At 36.8% G+C, this 21,092-nt stretch overlaps 1 protein-coding gene across 2 annotated transcripts in view; it reads right to left on the reverse strand.

Moving 5' to 3' along the window:
- Positions 1–21,092, reverse strand: part of LOC150092887 (ubiquitin-conjugating enzyme E2 G1-like) — a 138,923-nt gene that overhangs the window by 51,175 nt on the left and 66,656 nt on the right. For both annotated transcript variants that reach the window (XM_090413435.1, XM_090413436.1), the window contains exons 2-3: positions 10,412–10,514; positions 5,558–5,655 (exon numbers count right to left, since the gene is read on the reverse strand). In XM_090413435.1, coding sequence (XP_090269561.1) covers positions 5,558–5,655; positions 10,412–10,514 — 201 coding nt within the window. The remainder of the gene's footprint in view (positions 1–5,557; positions 5,656–10,411; positions 10,515–21,092) is intronic.

A 21,092-nucleotide genomic window follows, 5' to 3' on the forward strand; every position in this document is an offset into this window, starting at 1 on the left:
TCTGGGTCGTTATCCTGCCAACCTAGAAGAGAACACTTGTTTTGATAATCTTACCTCTCCCAGTCTGTTTAAGTGATTATATACCCTGTGATTAGCTCAGCTAATGCATTCCTGGATGCAGAAAATGTCAAGTTCTTTCCTAATATCCTCGTTTTTAATATGATATTGCCATTGATGCCATCTGTTCATGCCATTATTTTTCTCAGGACTTTCATATCTGCAGTCTCTAGTCTTTGGGCAAGTGCTTTACTTCTGACCCAGTAGACTCGATAAGTTAAAATTGGTTTGAATACTGTCTTGTACACAGCTAATTTAGTATTTTGGCTAATTTCTCTCTTATTCCACATAAATTTATTCAATCGACTTCCTACCATGCCAGCTGTGTTGATTCTTTTGTCTATTTCCATATTTAAATTACCATCTTCACTAAAAATTGTGCCTAAGTAGCTGAAATGTTCTATAGGTTCTCCATTTCCATTCACAATGCAGTTGATATTTTCAATGTTTCTGCCTATTTTCATGTCTTTGTCGTTTTAATGCTTACCTTAATACCATATCTATTAAAATAGTTATTCAATTTAGTCAGAGAATCTTGCAGACTTGTAGCAGATTTATTTAGAAGTATAACATCTGCATAATGCAAAGAGCTGAGATTAACATCTCCAATTTTGATATCATACTTAATATCACTTTCCTTCATAATGTGATCCATATAGATAATGAATAACAGAGGGGATAATGTACATCCTTGTCTCATACCAGATTTAACTTTAAACCATCTACCTGTATTTAATTCAATTCTAACTGCTGACTTACAACTCAAATAAAGACTAAGTATTGCTTGATATAATGCCCCATTGACACCATATAACTGTAGCGCATTGAATGGCTTCTCTCTTGGCACCTTGTCATATGCCTTTTCCAGATAGACAAAACTTAAATACAGATCATTGTTATATTCCCAAGATTTTTCAACTATTTGTCGTAAAGTAAAAATCTGATCCTGACAGCTTCTATTTGGCCTGAATCCAGCTTGAACTTCGCCAAGCTTCTATTCCACAATTCTTCTCAACTGTTTCTCAAGTATACTTGCATATATCTTACCAGGAACACTCAGTAGAGAAATACCTCTGTAATTCTCACATTCAGTTTTATTTCCCTTTTTATATATGGATACTATGAGAGCTCTACTCCAATCATCTGGAATTCGTCCCTCTGTCCAGGCCTTCTGAACTATGCAGTGCAGCCATTGTAAGACTTTTATACCACCATACTTCAGCATTTCTAGTCGAATATCATCTACTCTGCAGCCTTTCCAAATTTCAGACTTTCGATGACTTTTTTTTTACTTCAAGTATGGATATGTATTCCTGACTGCATGCCAGTGTTTTTTTTTTTTTTTTTTTTTTTTTTTACCACCGTGCTGTCATCACTGCTCGTTTCATTTAGCTATTTTTCGAAGTAATTACTCCATACTTCAAGGATATTTTTTTCCTCCTGTTTTCATGTCACCCTTATCTCTAATTCCTTTTACAGCTCGCTTTAGTTCATTTCTGAGATTCTTCAACAATCTCCAGAATATCTTGCACCTTCTCGATCTTTATTTTCTATGTTCTTACCAAAGTCCTCCCTTGACTTTTGTTTAGCGTTTTACACAGTGTTTAGCTTTCTCACATTTGTCTTTGTATTCTCTAAGAGCACAAGCTGACTTATTGGCTAGGAATTTTTGATATGATTTCTTCTTTTCTTTCACTTCCTGTGTCCACCATGGAGTTTTGATTTCTCTATCCTTGCAGACAACCTCACCACATGCCCCTCTGGCTGAATCAATAATTGTTTTCTTCAATGCTTGCCACTGAATCTCCAAGGTTTGGTTCGTGTTCGCAAACTCTTTCATTTTTCTTGAATAGTATTTGTGTATTTTAGTCTGTAGTTCACATCTGAGAGCTGCTCAACTTTTATTCACTTTAAAACTGTTTTACATGTTGTTATTTTCAATATGAAATTCAATTTTATCCTGCTCAAAACTAAATGGTGATCACTTCCAATTTCAAATCCTCTGTGCACGCTGATGTCCTTCACCAGGGAGAAAACATGACTATCAACAATAACATAGTCAATGAGACTTTTATTATTCCTTACCTCTTCTCTAAATATGAATGCAGATTTTTGTTGGAACATCGTGTTAGTAATAACCAGTCCATGTCCTGAGCAGAAAGCCAACAGGTATTTGCCATTATTATTAGCTTTACTCTTTTCTCCAAATTTTCTCAAAACATTTTTGTATGTCTAACAATAATTTCCTACTCTGTTATTTAGATTCCCAACAAGGACCAACTTTTCTTATTTCATTGTGTCAGTTGCTTTCTCTAAAGCCTCAAAAAATTCCTCCACTTCTACCTTTTGTGGGACCATAAGCACAAATAAGTCTAATTGTCCAGTTCCCCATTCTCCTATTTGCCCACATCACTACTTGAGATTGCCTGCCATTCAAGAAGATTATCCTCGTATTTAGTGTTGAATACTATAACTACTCCTTCTTTTCGTTGATTGTCATTGCCTGAATATAACATTTTGCATTTATTGCTCAGAAAGATCTCACCAGTTTTTGCCTTTTTTGTTTCAGTCACCCCTATTATGTCGATCTGGTATTTATCCAATTCCTCAGCTAGCTCCATTTCTTTGCCATATAAACTTCTTATGTTGATAGTACCAATCTTAAACTCTGGTGATGCTGAGTTGGGGTGGGTTTTAGGATTTGTTCCAGTAACTGACTTTTCGCTGTTTGCCTTGGTTCCCTGGCAAAAACAACTGGGGCCTTGTTTAACCGAGCAATGCCCCCAGTCGGCATGAAATTCTGTCAGATTGTACCATCATTTTATGCTTTGGTTTAAGCCAATAAGAATACAATTTGGTCAGCTAAATCCCAAATTGCCAGCCCATCCTCAATCGTTCAGTATCCAGGTAGATACCTAACAAGGTGCACCACGAGAAGGTGAGGATTGGACATTAGGTCAGAAGCCCTGATTGGTTCTCTGCATTTCTTTAAAATGCTATGTGGAGGTCTCCTTATGTTATGTATTTATTTATTCAAAATCAGTCATCACTAAAAAAAGAAAATTTGATATCACTAAATAGCAGATATTGTATAAAGTAAAGTAACATTAAGCCCGATATTAAAAATGGAGATGTTCAACTCAGCTCTACTTTCTGCAGATAATGTTATGGTCGTAAATAAATCTAGTACAATTCTGCAGAAGTCCAACTTCTTCTTCTTCTTTCACTATGCCTTATCCCAAGTTAAACGGGGTCGGCACACCGATCTTTAACCTTCCTCTTCCAAGTTCTCCGGTCCAGAGCGTCCTTCGAACTCCATCCTTTCTCCCCAAGATCCTCTCTCACCTTATCCCTTCACCTGAGCTTGGGCCTGCCTCTCTTCCTCCTTCCCTCCAACTCTATATACTCCACTCCTTTACCAACATACTCCTCAACCTTCCTCTCTACATGTCCAAACCACCTCAGCCTACTGAGGTCCCACCTTAACCGTCTCTCTGATGTAGTCATTCTTTATCCTGTCCTTCTTTGTCACACCACTCATCCATCTCAACATCTGTATCTCCACTACCTCCATCTTCCTCTCCTGTGCCTTGGTTATAGGCCACGTCTCCGCACCATGGAGCATCGCCAGCCTCACCACCATTTTATACAGCTTTCCTTTCCTCTTACAACTCACTCTCTTGTCATACAGGACCCTGTTCATCTTCCGCCAATTCATCCAACCGCATGCTATTTGGTGCTGTATTTCCTCATCCAAGTCACCATTCCTCTCGATAACCGACCCAAGGTACTTGAATTTCCTCCCTAAAATTAGCCTTTCACCCTGGAGTCGTATGGCCATATCCTCATCACTCCCCATTGACATATATTCAGTCTTCACCCGGTTAATTCTCATGCCTCTCTCCTCTAATGCTTTCTCCACTCTTCCAGGGTATTTTCAAGCTTCTCTCGGGATGATTCGCATAAAAAAATGTCATCGGTAAACAGCATTCTCCATGGTGCCTCCTTCTTGACATCCTCCACTAGTACATCCATGACCAGGTCAAAGAGGTAGGGGCTCAAAGCTGACCCTTGGTGTAGCCCCACGACAATGGGGAACCCTTCTGTCATGCCGACACCAGACCTGAGCTGAGTTTCTGTTCCCTCATACATCTCCTTCATCAACCTCACGTACTTCTCCAACACCCCCCCCCTTCTTCCTCATACACTTCCATACCTCCTGCCTGGCTACTCTGTAGTATGCCTTTTCCAGGTCTATAAACACCATGTGCAGATCCACTTGCATCTCTCTATATTTCTCCATCAATGACCTTAGCGCAAATATCGCATCCGTTGTCCCTCTTCCTGGCATAAATCTAAACTGCTCCTCACCAATTTTTGTTTCCTGCCGTATGCTTCCTTCAATTACTCTTTCCCATATCTTCAATGTGTGTGACATCAGCTTGATCCCTCTATAGTTGCCACAGTCTTGAACATCTCCTCTTCCTTTGTAGATTGGGACGAGAATACTTTTCCTCCATTCCTTTGGTATCTTTTCCTGTTGAGCTATTTTCCTCATCAGATTCCATAACATATCCACGCCCTCACTGCCCAAACTTTTCCACACTTCCCAAGTGTATCTGGTCTGCCCCCACAGCCTTTCCATTCTTCATTTTTCTTAGTACCCAATCCACTTCCTCTCTTATCTCTACTTATGTCTTGCACCGGTCTCTCGTTTGCCTCTCCATTCTCACACCTCTCTCTTGGATTCTCCTCATTTAGTAGTTTACAGAAATATTCTTTCCATCTTCCTCTGATTTTGTTCTCCTCTTGTAATACTACTCCTGAGGCATCCTTTATCTGCTTGACTCATATTATGTCTTTCGAGGCCTTATCTCTGGCTTTCGCTATTCTCAACAACTGAGCTTCACCACCGTTTCTCTCCAGTTCTTCATAAATCTCATCTACAAAGACAAAAATGTCTTTGTAGACTGAAATGCAAGATTTAATAATATTGGAATGCTCAAAAGTGAGAGACTAATTTGAAAGAAAACTTGATAGGAAGCAGCTGGTTATAACAAACTTCATGAAATATCCTCATAATATCATATATATATATATATATATACATACACACACACAGACACATTTGCTGAGGATGCATACTAGGAATATGATGATAATGAAATATCTGAGGGGAAAAAAAAAAAATTCTTCCCTTCAAAATCACTATTACTGAACAATAATTTATCAAGCAAGAGAAAATATCACTTAAAAATGCCTGCCCAAAACTGCAAATAGCATAATTCCAAGAATATTAATTATATTTAATTTTAATTCATGCGATTTAGTCAAGATTCACATGATTTTAGTTCTATGAATTTCATATGGAACTGATTAGAAAATATTAAAATAGTCCTATTTCTTTAAATTTCTTAAAAGAATGATGTACCAACTTTTAATATCGATAATTAATAATTACACTACCAATAAATCCAGATAAAATCAGTCTAATACATACTGTTTGGATGCCAGATTTCTGTAACAAATTTCATCTTTGGTGGCCGAAGAGGATATTCTTTTGGAAAATATAGGTGAGCTTTAAAGAAACCCCCTTCACTAATATAATAAACAAAAAAAAAAAAAATTCTTCACAACTTATTTATATAGTTAGTACAAAATAAACTATTTATTAGTTTAAAGACATTGACAATATTTATGTGACGTCTCCAAGGAGATTTTAATGGCACTTATGACATAATAAGGTTATTAGACACATATTCACAAGAATACGGAGTAATTTTTATTATTGCAAATATTTCAATCATCATCAGTGCATCAGATTAATCACAAAATGAAGCTAGAACACTTCCAATGTCAGTAATCAATCCAGTGATCACTTCCAATTTCAAATCCTCTGTACACTCTGGTGTGCTGCACCAGAGAGAAAACATCATATCAACAATAACATAGTCAATGAGACTTTTTTTTATTCCTTGCCTCTTCTCTCCATGTGAATTTGTGCACATTTTTATGTTGGAACATGGTGTTAGTAATAACCAGTCCATGCCCTGAGCAGAAACCAAATCTAATATAAACTATTTTCTCAAATCCGTTTCCATACACATTACTAACATACATAGGTTGACCAACCAACCTCTCACCTATAGGCCCAACATAAAAAATAAAAATAAATAAAAATAAAATTTTACACTGTGGATGTCTCCTCTCCTTTTGACCATAATCTTATCCAAGTCTTTTTCAAAAAGGATACAAAGCTTTTTTTTGAAAAGTGAAGTTAGGAATGTGATTGGTGCCATAAAATGCAAAAAATAAAAATCTCCCCTAGAAGAGAAATTGGATCTTAGCTGGTGATTTAAGTATTATCATAGATAATGTAAAGAAGAGTTTTCTTACTATAAATAAGACTTGTGTTTTATAGCACTGAAATTTACAATGGTTGTGAAAAATCTAAGCTCAAACGATCGAGCACTGAAAGGTCTGTCAAAGAAAATGGAGTGCACTTCATTTTCAAACCATAAAGAGTATTTAAGGTTAACAAGAAGTTATTAATGTACAAGAGCAAGAATGCACGAAAGGGAAATGTGCTTGCAAAAGTACAGAGCACTAACCTCTTCCACACTGGTAGGGAAATCTGAACAGTAAAAAACCATCCACTATGACAAATAGTGAATAACACACAGAAATTGGTGACTCAATTGCAAAACGAAGAAGGAAGACCATAACACAGTAAGGAGCCATTTATGCCTAACCTAATCAAATAACCTGGAATTGTCAACAATGACAACATTATGGCTTACATCCAAAGGCAAATAAGGCTGGCTAAGAGATCTGCCATGGAATAATCTATACTGATGACTAATTGGTATAGCTCCACATAGTTGAAATAGTTGGCTGTTGTTGACCTTGTTTGTTTGAGAGAACTAAGGCTTTTTTTTTTGTTGTTGTTGTTAATTGGGCTGAACATAGGCTTGTTGCCTTTGTTATGAAGATACCAGATGACAACGGCAGCTTGTTACAGACAATATGGAATGGATGTTCATTATAAGAGTTCAATTGTTGACAACTAGAGAAATTCGAGGAGATAACATGGGAGCCAGGTGACTTGTTGGCTGGAATCCAAGACATTAAGGATTCTTCTGATGTCTTTTTATCAAAAGATCAGAAAAGTATCCAATGATCTGTTCTTCATACATAATGAGAGGTGATTTGCAAGGAAAAAACCTGCAAAGAAGTTAGCTCGGTTTAGATAGTGGTATCATTTAGATGTGAAAGAAGTAAAGAAGTGCAAAAACTGCTCCCAACAGGGAGAATTCGGAGCAAGTGTTTGGATCATGCAATTGTTAGAATCACTATTAAAGTTTTCACCAACACACAATTACAGTGTTGGTGAAAGAAAGAAAAAAAGATTACACATCGTTTGTTTACTGCAAGCTCACCAGAAATACCAATTAATGTGAATAGAAACATTAAAAAATATTAAAATAAAATGAAGAAATATTAAAGATTTTTATTGTTGATAACCGAACACAAGTTTTTATTTGGAAAAATTGTATATAAACAATGTAGATTGCACAGGGTTTGTCTTCATTTTTTCTGTGTGCATATCTTTGAAATATCGATTGCAATATTTAATTCTTCATTCAATGTTAGATTGAATGAAGAATTAAATTTGACACATCGAATTCAAAATGAGACACATCGTCTTTTTTTTCCAATAAAAGTTGAAAGCTCATTTCTCCTTCAACCTTTTGGTTCTGTCCACTGCTGGACGAAGGTCTCCCCCATGATTTTCCAGATCACTCAGTTTTCTGCCTCTCCCATCCATCTCACTCCTGCAATTTGTTCCAGTTCATCCCTCCACCTTCTTCTCGATCTTCCTCTTTGTCTTGCTCTATCCATTGGTCTCCACTCTGTTGTTTTTCTAGTCCATCTCACATCACTGCATCTGGCAATATGGCCAGCCCATCTCCACTTAGCCTGTTTAATGTATTGTACAATATCCATGACACCTGTTTGAGATTTTATCCAGGTATTTGTCTTCCTATCTCTTAATGTTATTTTTAGCATACTTCTTTCCATGCGATGTTGTGTTGTTCTCAGCTTGTTGTTTAGGGCTTCTGTTAAAGTCCATGTTTCTCCTCCATGTTAGGACAGGAAGTATGCACTGGTCGAAACTTTCCTTTTTAGACTCATAGGGATGTCACTTCTGAATATGTCTCTCATTTTCCCATAAGCCATCAATTCAAGGTGAATTCTTCGTTCAATCTCTTTTCTTTGGCACTCCTCAAAGGATAACAATTTGGCCCAAATATACACATGAATTAACTTGATCTATTTTATGGTTTTCAACTTTGACAGTTCTATGGTTAATATATTTATTCATCATTATTTTTGTTTTTTCTCTATTTTTAATCCAATTACTCTGGAGGCTTCATTTAGCCTGATTTAACCTTTCTTCTAGATATTCAAGATTATCTGCTATTAGGACAATATCATCTGCAAATTTCAGATGATGCAGCATTTCTCCATTTATGTTTATTCCTTTTGTTTCCCAATCAAGACTTCTAAAGACTTCCTCTAATGCAGCTGTAAATAATTTGGGAGATATGATGTCGCCTTGTCGGATGCCTTTTTGTATTGGGAACTTTTCACTGTTTTTATATAATTTAATTACAGAAGTTGCATTATTGTAAATATGTTTTAGTGTTTCAATATATGGTTTCTCAGTTCCCTGGGTTTCAAGTGCTTTTAGTGTTGCAGATGTTTTAACTGAATCAAATGCTTTTTCATAGTCTATATAGGCCAGGCATAAGGGTTTATTGTATTCAATTGATTTTTCAATGTGTGAATATGGTCCAAAGTATTGTAATTCTAAATCCAGCTTGTTCACAGGGATTGCATTCCCTCTAGTTTAGATCTTGAGCGATTATGCAACACTAGATAATTTATATAATCAACATTTATTACATAAATACCTTAAATACTGGGAGTTTTTTTTTTTGTATTTAAATACTTCTCCTTAAAAGTGCAATTTACACATTTTTCTATGCTGAAGGAACTTATCCCTCCTCAAGAACAGAGCAATAATTTCAACTATTGTTTCTCATAATTTGATTTGATACTTTCTTTTATTAAATAAATAGAATATGTCAATGGAAAATTATTAGAATTTTTAATGATTTCATGTTCCAAACAGAAAGACATGCAATTAACCAGTGAAAATTCCTATATATATATATATATATTTTTTTTTTTTTTTTTTATGTCTAGTGTGCATGTCAGTCATCAAAATGTTTTTGCAAATAAACTTTCATTATTCTTGATTCAAAGTGATTTGACTATTTTAATTACAAAGTAATTAATGAAATTTTAATAATTTAAATGAAAGAGAAAATTATTAAAAGTATTTTTACTTTTTTTTAGCATGTAATATCAGGATGTGAACAAAAATAATGTCTTCCTTATAAAGTAAAATTTTAAAAATATATATCAAAATACTGGTTTTTGTACAATTCTTATAAAATCTTTTCTGCTTACCATATCACTTACACACTACTGAAATTAAACCCATAGTAATAACAAGCAGATAACAGCATGTTACTGAATGTTTCATTTCAGTTTAGTAGAACTACCTTTTTACCTGTATTACTGCAGCACACAACATTCAAATCCCACTATATACAATTCTTGTACTAAGTTCAGATAGTGTTTAGATAAGCATGCTGGTAACATTATCCAGAATAACATTAGCAGCATGCAGCTCTTGGTATAAGGTAACTGAGCTAGCAAATGATGCAACACTGGATAATTCATGCAATCAACATTTTATTACATCACTATCTTAATAGCTATTGGGACGTGACATTTTTTAATATATTCAATTACAAATTCATATACATTTTTCTATGGTGAAGAACCTTATTGCTCCTAAAGAATAGAGTAATCATATAAACCACAGTTCCTCATCGTAATTTGATTTGATCTTATGTTGTTGTTGTTATTATTAAAGAAACAAATCATTTCCCTTTGACATATTCTATAATTTTTAATGATTTCATGTTGTTTGTTGTCTTCACTGAGTTTTTAGTGACTTTTATTAGCCTGTGCATAAGGAGGATGTTTCAATATGCATTGGTATGCCAGGAATTTCAAAATGTCAAATAAAGCCTGCTAGCCAATCCATCCACATGTATGAGCCAGGATCCATATGTTGATTCACTAGTAAAAAGGAGCAGTTTCTTTAAATTAGATTTAGCCTCCATTTTTCAATCTCTACTCTATTTACATAATTTTAATGTAATAATTAGTTTTAAAGTATATCTCAAAAGTTAATTAAAATCAAATTACTCACTACAAGGTATCTGGAGGTCCAATAATAAGAACTTCCCATTTGTAGATGTCATCATCATCTATGAGCCCAGCAGAAAATCCCTCTACTGGGTTCTTCTTCAGTTCTGAAAATGCAATCAAATGGATAATCATCTTATACAACATTTTCCAATAACTACAAATATGTAGTTATTGGAAAAAAGAAAATAAAATTTACTGTGGTAGCACTTTTAAATTTTACTTTAACACAACATCCAACCTATCAACCAATCTTAATTAGTTATGATCATTAATCACTAGCAGCTGGTTTCTTTTCTTTTTTTTTGTTGAGACTAAAATATTAACTGATAATATATTATCATTATCACACCTCCAGAAATCAATGTGGGTAGTTTCACTGTTATTCTCTCACACACACACACACCTCATCAAACTGTCTTAAATGCATTCACTGTCTGTGTACTAACCACACTCTCAGGTAACCCATTCCAATTACCTACCACTATCCATGCAAAAAAAAAACTATCCCCACCACTGCTCAAACCCTCCTTATATAACTTTAAAAAGATGGCATGTTCCTTTAGTGTCTCTGCAATCTATGAAAAAAAAAAAAAAAAAACTATCACATTAATTTGGAAATAATTCTTCACTTGTATTTGAGTCATATCCCTTCCACACTTCCTCCAACCCACCAGGCTTTAGAAAATAGTTATGTTAGTCAATCATATCTGGACACTTTTCAATATCTCCTCATCCTTCTGAAAGCCAAGTGACTAAATTTGAACAGTAATCAATATATGACCTGATCAAAGTTTTATACAATGGAATGATAATCCCTTTACTTTTACACATCATAATTAGTTTGCTATCCTCATAACTTTAGCAACATATTCCCAAAATATTAGGTCTTTATCCACTATCACCCAAATCCCTTATTTATTCTACTTGCTTTAAGATATGCACATCAACTAAATACTCTGCATCCCACCTTCCTTTTCAAATTATAAAACCTTACACTATACTTAAGGCAGGCAAGAAGGGGAATCTGTATGATATGGAAATCCAGAGCTAATTATGAGAGAAAGCTAGCTGGTGAGGCAAAAGGAAATCCTAAAGAGTTGTTTTGCAATGCAGCAAGCAATGGAAGAATAACTATGGAAGGATGCCCTTAAAAAGTTCTAATGATGGGGAAGTAACAGAGCAAACTAAACAGCTGAATTACTGAGTTGATTATTTTGCAGGGATGTACAATCTAGGTGATGTTGCAATGACAGATGCTACATTCACTGATGGGAGAATAAAGGTTCAAGAAATGGAGTTGCTTAGAATATTGTAGATCCTCAATGTGAACATCGTCATGGCATTAGATGGCATAGCAGCCCATTTATTACAAGAATGTGCAAGGGAATTATCAGATTCTCTGACCAAGACGTTTAATTTAAACCTCAGTACTGGAAAGGTACCAATGGAGTGGAAAGAGGGCAAAATAGTTTGACTGTATAAAGGAGGTTTCAAGACAGAATAGCAAATTATAGGCCAATCAGCATCTCAGGAGTGGTGGTTAAGGTATTGGGGGGAAAAAAGACTTAATTCAGAACTGGGTGGATAGGAATATAATACTTTAAGGGACAACATGGTTTTGTGATGGGTAGGTCTTGCCTTAGTAAATTACTTTTTATAATAGTGACAACTGAGTTGGATAAAGGGAATGGCACTCAACAATACTGATGAGAATTGCAAAGGCATTTGACAAGATTCCACATGAAATCTTTGTTGCATAAATTGGAGCAAACTCAGGTTGAATGTGAAGCTGGTGTTTTGGATTAGAGGGTGGCTGGCTGATGGATAGAGTGGTTGATGGAGGAATTGAGTCCAGGAATCCTCAATGATATAGGAAATGGATTTGATGAAAAATATTAAGTTGTTTGCTGATGATGCAAAACTGGGAAGTGCAACAGTAAATAAAGGTGATGTATAGATCTTGCAGGATAACTTAAATAGACTAGCAGTATGGGCAACGGTAAAAGAGGTTTATCTTTGTTTAATGAGGACAAATGTAAAGTGATGAACTTTGAGAAGAAGAGATCGTAAGATGTGTACTATATTGATACAGGAATTGAACTGCAGTCCACTGACGAGTTCAGGGATTTGGAAGTGATTGTGGAGAGAGAGAAAGAGAGAGTGATGTTTAGAGGTCATATGTCTTGTGAATGAGAGCAGAAGTATGAAAGATAAGATTAGAAGAATGGAAGAGATAAATGCAAGGCGAATCAGAGTAGGGGAGAGAGAGAATTTAGGGAGTATGAGTGAGAGGTATGGGGGTGTTAGAAGAGGAGAGAATGGAAACAGTAGAAGAGAGGGAATGAGAGAGAGGTATGGGAATGCTAGCAGACGAGAGGATGGAAACAGTAGGAGAGACGGAAGGAGAGAGAGAGAGAGAGACATGGAAGTGCTAGAAGAGGAGAGAATGGAAACAGTAGGAGAGACGGAATGAGACAGAGAGAGAGACATGGAAGTGCTAGAAGAGGAGAGAATGGAAACAGTAGGAGAGAGAGAGAGGTATGGGAAGGCTAGAAGAGAGAGAGAATAGCAGTAGAGGAGGGAATGAGAGAGACCTATGGGAATGAAAGAAGAGGAGAGAATGGAAACAGCAGGAGAGAGAGGTATGGGAATGCTAGAAGAGAGAATAGCAGTAGAGGGGAGGTAATGAGAGAGACCTATGGGAATGAAAGAAGAGGAGAGAATGGTAAGAGGTATAATGTATGGCGACTCAATGATCCGTGGTGTTCAAGATAGGATGTGTGAGGAGTGTTTGCCAGGAGGAACAATAGAAAGCGTGGATGAGATGATTCCGATGGTAGGAACGAATAACTTGAGTGGTAATGTAAGTCGGGCAGCGAGAGATATGAGATTTTTGCTTGAGACTGTACGAAGAAGACAGAGAGAGGAAAAATAGTGTGTGTTGCCTAGGTATGATAATGATGAGCTGAGCAGAAGAGCAGTGATGTTGAATGGCATAATAGCAAGAATGTGCGACAAGAGAGGACTGGTATATGTGGATGCTTGGAGTGCGTTTGAAGAAAGAGAGGAATTGTATGCGAGAGACCGTTTACATTTGAATGAGGAAGGACGGAGGCATCTGGAGAGATTGCTGTTCTGAAAGAGTCAGTGTGTCCCAGGGAGGATGCTAGCAGGGGTGGCCTCTTGTGGGAATGGATACTTGGGAGAAGGGAGACAATGTCAGGTAACACTGAGCCCAGTGGAGTCTAGAAGGTATAATGCTGGGTATAGAAACAATGGCATTTATATGCTTTATACTAATGCCAGGAGTATCCGGAATAAGGGAGAGGAATTGGTAGTGCAGATAGCATCAGCCTGGCCAAAAATTATTGCGATCACTGAGACATGGTTGACAGAAGGGGATATAACCACAGGAATAGAAGTTGCTGGGTATAGCATTTTTCGTCAGGATAGAAGGGGAAAGCATGGTGGTGGGGTACTGCTTATAATAAGTGATGACCTATGTCCTCTAAGAGTGGAGGCGTTGGAAGGAAGTGAGACAAATGATTTTGAGAGTGTATGGTGTGAGGTAGAGGTAGGCAAGAGAGTATATTTAGTGGGGTGTTGCTACAGACCCAGGAGCACAGAGGATGAGGACCAGGAGATGTTTAGACAGCTAAGTTTGGCAAGTGCAAGAAGAATGATTGTTATGGGAGATTTTAACTACAGTAGTATAAATTGGAGAGAGGAAGATGCATGTAGCAATAGGGGAATGGAATTTCTAGAATTCTTGAGGGACAAATATCTTAGGCAACATGTAACAGAGGGAACAAGAGGTTCAAGAGTTTTGGATTTGGTTATAGCATCAGAAGAGTTGATAATAACTGAGTTGACATCTCTCCCACCAGTTGGAGAGAGTGACCATACGGTTTTGACTTGGAAAATGAATAGACATGCAGGCGTATCAAAGAGATGGGAACTTATGTGGAATTATAATGCAGGTGATTATATTAGTCTTAGACATCAACTTCGGGAAGTTTCATGGAGGGAGGAATTGGAAGGCCAGGATATCATTAGTGCGTGGGAAATTGTGAAAGAATATTTGTTAGCAGCAATGGTAAGTTGTATACCACGAGTGAAGAAGAGGACACAATTTGGAGTAAAGTGGATGACAAACAATATTAAACAGGAATTGCATGCAAAAAAGAGGCTATGGAAGAGATATAAGGAGACAGGTGAAGAAAAGATGCATGAAGAATATAAGACACAGACCAGAAGAGTGACTAGTGTGGTAAGAAAAGCAAAACTGGAATATGAGAGGAGATTGGCCCTAAGATCCAAAGAAAATCCTAGGGAATTTTTTAGCTATGTGGCCAGCAGGAGGAGAAATGACCGTGGAAGAATGATATTGTGGGATAAAAATGGGAAAAGAGTGACTGATGCAGAGGACATAGTGGAATTGTTCAATGAACACTTTATTGGAGTATTTCATCCTAGAGGAGTCAGTTTTAATGCTAGAGGGATAGGGAAAGGTGACTAGTATGGTAAGAAAAGCAAAACTGGAATATGAGAGGAGATTGGCCCTAAGATCCAAAGAAAATCCTAGGGAATTTTTTAGCTATGTGGCCAGCAGGAGGAGAAATGACCGTGGAAGAATGATATTGTGGGATAAAAATGGGAAAAGAGTGACTGATGCAGAGGACATAGTGGAATTGTTCAATGAACACTTTATTGGAGTATTTCATCCTAGAGGAGTCAGTTTTAATGCTAGAGGGATAGGGCTGGTTCGAGGTTTAGAAGTACAGGAGGAGAGTGTGTTTCAGATACTGAATACTCTGGATGTCAGTAAAGCTGTGGGACTGGATGGTATTTCACCCTGAGTTTTGAGAGAATGTGCTAGGAAACTGACAGTGCCTTTAACCTAGCTTTTCAATGAAAGTCTGGCTTTGGCAAAGGTGCCCAGGGAATGGAAGGAAGGTAAGATAGTGCCATAGCATAAGGGTGGTAAACAGACTGGAAGTGTCTAATTATAGGCCAGTCTGTGTGTCATCGGTAGTTGTTAAGATCTTGGAGAAAGTAGTGAAGGACCATATACAGCATTGGGCAGATGAGGGTAATGTTATCTGTGAGAGTCGACATGGATTTGTGAAAGGGCGCACGTTTTAGCAATATGCTAGCCTTTTATAATAAAGTTACAAGAACATTAGATGAGGGAAAGGCATATACTGCAATTTTCTTAGACTTAGCGAAGGCATTTGACAGGGTGCCACATGATAAGCTGATATTTAAGTTGCAGCACATGGGTCTGGATGTCAGATTGGTCAACTGGATTCAGGATTGGCTGTCTGATAGGTATCAGAGAGTTGTGTATGGTGGAGCAGTTTCAAGGAGGCAGAGGGTTACAAGTGGGATCCCACAGGGCTCAGTACTAGGACCTATATTGTTTAACCTTTATATCAATAACATTGCCAGTGGATTGCAAGGGGATATTCAGTTGTTTACGGATGATGCGAAGCTGGGGAGGATTATTAGTAATAGTGCAGATGTGGTAGCCCTGCAAGAGGATTTAAATAAGCTAGATAGATGGGCAAATGAATGGGGGGGGTCAGTTTAATGCAGCAAAATGTAAGGTCTTGAGGTTTGGGAAACATCGATGGGATGCTGCATACTCTATGGGAGGAGTTATACTAGAGGAAGTAAGGGAGACAAGAGATCTGGGGTTGATGATTGATAGAAACCTGAAGTTTAGGGGACATATTGCAAAGGTGGTAAAGGTAACACAGAGGATTGCTGCAATTATGAGAAGGACACTGACCTGCAGAGATAAAAGGGTTATCATTCTGTTGTATAAGGCTCTGATCAGACCACACTTGGACTATTGTTCTCAGATTTGGTCCCCAGGATTTGAAGGGGATAAATTAACTGTGGAAAGGATACAAAGACGGATGACAAAGATGGTTTCAGGACTGTACAAGGATAGTTATGGGGATCGACTGAGGGAATGTGGACTGCAGAGTTTGGTGGATAGAAGAAGGAGAGGTGATATGACTGAGACTTTTAAAATGTTGAGAGGTGGTTACAGGGTTGACACTAGGGAGTTCTTTCACTTGGTTGAACAGCAGGAAGGAGTGATGACAAGAGACTATCCCTGGAAATCACAAAAGAAAACTGTGAGCAAGAGGGTGAGGAGTGGTTTCTTTGCATGGAGGGTGGTTGAACCGTGGAATGCATTGCTTGATGGAGTGGTGAGAGCGAGAACGGTCAATGAGTTTAAAGAGTGGTACGATAAACTTTGTGTTTCTTAGGGGGGGGACCTCCCCTCGATGAGTCTTTTGACTCCATTGAGGCCTGAATAATAATAATATTGTAAAGGTGACCAAAACAGATTATGTGGTTGTTGAAGAACATACTGACAAGCAGGGATAGGGAGGTTATCTTTATATGGCTTTAAATAAGGCCACACCTGGACTCTATGCACAGATCTAGTCATCTGCTTCCGTGGGAAATGAAGCGGTTGTTGAAGGTTTTTCCACTTGGTTATACTATAAATTCAAAATACCAAGAAATTATATACTTGGTTTAATCCTTTATCCAAGTGTTAGCAAACAAAGTATTTTTACCACAAGTTGTCCCAGTCCTGAAAATACTTCAGGTGCAAACTTTTCGCTTACACTTGGATAAAGGATTAAACCAAGTATATAATTTCATGGTATTTTTAACTTATAGTATAACCAAGTGGAAAAACTTTCAACAATTAACTATCTCTAATCCAGAATATTATAATAATAAGGTGTGACACCTTTTGGAAACTAATATAGGAAAATATGACTTCTGCATTACCTATGTTTAGGATGTATCACCTCTGGATCTGGCTCCTACTGATGAGACCTCAATAAAGGTCGAAACCGGTCTGGGTAGTGACCCTTCCCATAATGCATAGCATTATACATGTTTGTAAGGAAATGTGCTTTGCATTATGGGATACTAAGGCAAGTGCCGTGAAGTCATACCATCTTTACCACGAGTTGCCAAAGTTCTGAAAATACCTCAAGCACAACCTTTGTTTGCTTACACTTGGATAAAGGAATAAACCAAGTATATAATTTCCTGATATCTTTAATTTGTGGAAATGAAGTGGTGGAGAGGATCCAGAGGCAAGTAATGAAGATTGTGGAAGGTCTATGGAATATTCCCTACGAGAACAGACTAGAGGGCTGCCAGCTTCAAAAACTAGCAGATAGGCAGAAAACAGGAGACATAATGATGGCACGTTATTTTGGGATTTTATAACATTGACACCAGAACCTTTTCAGTACATGACAGGAAGTTAGAGAATAAGCGATCACCCATGGAAATTATGTAAGTGTGGGTAACAAGGGTGTTAGAACTAGGTTTTTTGCTTGGGGGGTGGTGAATGGGTTGCAAAAGATGAGTGTGAGTGCTTCATCAGTGAATGAGTTTAATGAGAGGTATGATTGGTATTGTGTGAATAATGGATCTCCAGCAGTGATCTAACTCGTGGAGATACCTATATAATGATAATACAACATAGTACTGGTGCCAACTCACCAAGTCTATTCAACTCATGTTGTAAAGCTGCAGCATCTGTTTGATTCCTTATAGTTCTTCCCAACTTTGCAACAACTGTATGTCACCATTCAAACCTTTCACTCAAAATATCCATTAAAGATACCAAGAAATTATATACTTGGTTTTAATCTTTTACCCAAGGAAGCAAAACAATGTTTTGCACGTGAAATATATTCGTGTCTGAGCTACTTGTAATAGAGGCTAATGACTTCACATCACTTGCCTTAGTATGTATCCCATAATGCAAAGCACACATCCTTCCAGAGTGTAAAATGCTAAGCATAAGAGGGAGGGTCACTACCCAGACTGGTTTTTACCTTTACTGAGGTCTCATCAGGGAGCCAGACCCAGGAGAGATACCAAGGTTGAAGTAATGTAGAAGTCATATTTCAATATTCTATCCTGTCAGGTGTCTTCTCTCTCCAGGAGATTGACTACCATGTGTCTCCACCATGTCCTATTCTGCACCTCTCTGCTGCATTCCTCATATGAGAGATAGGTCCAGTCTTCTATATTTTTCATCCACTCTAGTCTTTGTCTTCCTCTTTCCTTCAAAAGTTCTTTCGAGAAGTGTCTTGTAGGCAGTTATGTCTCAGAATATGTCCAAAATATCTGACTTTTCTCTTTTTAATTTCTTTCATCAGGCTCCTGTTTACACCTGCCATCTCTGGTACCTCTTCATTTGTCTTTTTGTCTTTCCGTGATATTCTCATAATTCTTCACAGCATCCACATTTCAAAGGCCTCCAGTTTTTTCCCTCAGATTGGAGAGTGTAAATATCTCTACTCCATATAATAATGTAGACCATATGTAGCATTTGGAGATTCTTAGTTTTCAGATTTAATTCTCTAGATGTTAGTAGATTTTTCATACTGTTGAAAGTTGACCTTGCAATTTCAATTATTTTTCTAATTTCATCTCCTGCCATTCTCTGTCATCAAGTGTCCGAGGTATATGTATTTTTGCACCTGTTCTAATTTATTTACTTTTATATTGATGCATATTTTTGGCATTTTCTTTTCTCTTGAAATTACCATTATTTTTGTCTTTTTAAAGTTGAAACTGCGGCCATATTTGTTTTCAGCTAGAAGAACTGTGTCATCTGCATATTAGGTTATTAATATTTCTGGCCCCGACAGTGATTCCTTTGAGGTCGCTAATTTTATTAAATATTTCTTCTGTGTACAGGTTAAAGAGAATCTGAGAAAAGACACAGCCTTGTCCCACACCCTTCTGAACTGGGAATTCTTCTGAAGTCTCTCTATTTATTCTCAAAGATGCAGTCTGTTCCCAGTAAAGATTAGTTAATAGCCTAATGTCTTTTTCATCCATGCCTATTTTTGAAAGGATTTCAATTAATTGTTCATGTTGGACATTGTCAAATGCCTTTTTGTAATCTATGAAGCAGAGGAACACATCTTTTTGTTTTTCTAGATATCTTTCTATGATGGTTCTGACGTTGAAAATACCTTCTCTTGTACCTACATTTTCCTTGAAGCCACTTTGTGTGTCATTTATTTCTATGTTTATTTTTCTTTTATTTCTTTCAAGAATAACGTATAGGAGGACTTTTGATACTTGCCTGATGAGGCTGATTGTCCTGAACTCTTCACATCTTGTAGCTTTTGTTTTTTTTGGGAATTTGCAACGAAAATTGAGTGATTAATATCTTTGGGTAGAAATCCAGTCTTGTATATTTCATTGCATAATTTTGTTAGAAATTTCAATCCTCCTTCATCAAGAGCCATCAACCATTTTGCCAAGATGTTATCTATTCCTGCAGCTTTAGTTTTCTGATGGCATTTTCAACTTCACAGAGTAAAATGGATGGTCCTTCTAAATCAGTCTGTTCAGGAATATCATTTCTTTGTTGTTCATATAATTTCCTTGTGTATTCAATCCATCTTTCCATGATTTCTTTTTTATCATTAGAATATGGTCTCTTGAGTCTCTAATGACACTTGCATGGTTTGCTGTATTTGTCCTGCTTGTCATTTCTCTGATCTTTTCATGCATTTCTCTGCTTCTGTGTTTTATATCAAGGTTTTCTATATCTATACATTTATATTTAATCCATTCCTCTTTGGCTTTCCTGCATTCTTTTTTTTATTTCTTTATTCATGCTTTTATATTCAGGTTTGTTCTTTAACTTTTTTCTTTGTTCCATCAACGTCAGTATTTTTTGTATTTCCACATACAAGTGGAAATACAAAAAATCTTTTGACTAAAGTAGTCAAAAGATGTCACACCTTACTACTAAAATATTCTGGAATAAAATACTCTAATCCAAGGATATAATGTCATGGCCTCTTTAATCTATAGTATAATCAAGTAGGAAAACTTTCAGCATCTCTAATCCAGAGTATTTTAGTAATAAGGTGTGACACATTTTGGCTACTTGTATATGAAAATGACTTTCTGCATTACTTCAATTTTAGTATCACTTCTGGATCTGGCTCTCATCATCAATCCCTTTCGGATATGTAAAATATATGCATTATGGAAAGGGTTGTTTTGTGCTTTGCATTATGTGATACATACTAAGGCAAGTGATGTGAAATCATTAGCCTCTATATACAAGCATCTCAGAAGTGAATATATTTCATGCACAAAACACTGTTTTGCTTCCTTGGGTAAAGGATTAAAACTAAGTATATAATTTCTTGGTTCTTTCAACTAAAGGTGAGTTAGCCAGTCTCATATGGAGGTAGAGATTTTTTTCTCCCAAAAACTCAGGTTTCTCGTCCCTCAAAACAGACAAACCAGCCAGTAGAACACACACAATTTACAGACATGGACAAGAATACTTAGATGTATAGGGGTAACCGCCTTATCCTCATATTACAGTTAGGAAATCCAAGGATACTTGGAAGGCTGTGGGTGCTTAAGTGTCTGTTAAAGCCACTGATGAATGAATGAAGAATGAATATAATTTCTTGGCATCTGTTTTAATATAATAAAACTAAGGTAAAAAAACTTTCAACTTCTTTTCCAATATCATTAGCTTACAAGTTAAACAGCAATGACTACAAAACAGACTTCTGAGAACACCACAAGTGACTTTCCTCTTCCATGATACTGCTCCCCATACAGAACTTGCTTATATTTATAAG

The sequence above is a fragment of the Typopeltis vanoorti genome, chromosome 24, assembly GCF_054136105.1.
Source record: "Typopeltis vanoorti isolate ZY-2024b chromosome 24, IOZ_Tvanoo_1.0, whole genome shotgun sequence".
NCBI classification, from domain to species: domain Eukaryota; kingdom Metazoa; phylum Arthropoda; class Arachnida; order Uropygi; family Thelyphonidae; genus Typopeltis; species Typopeltis vanoorti.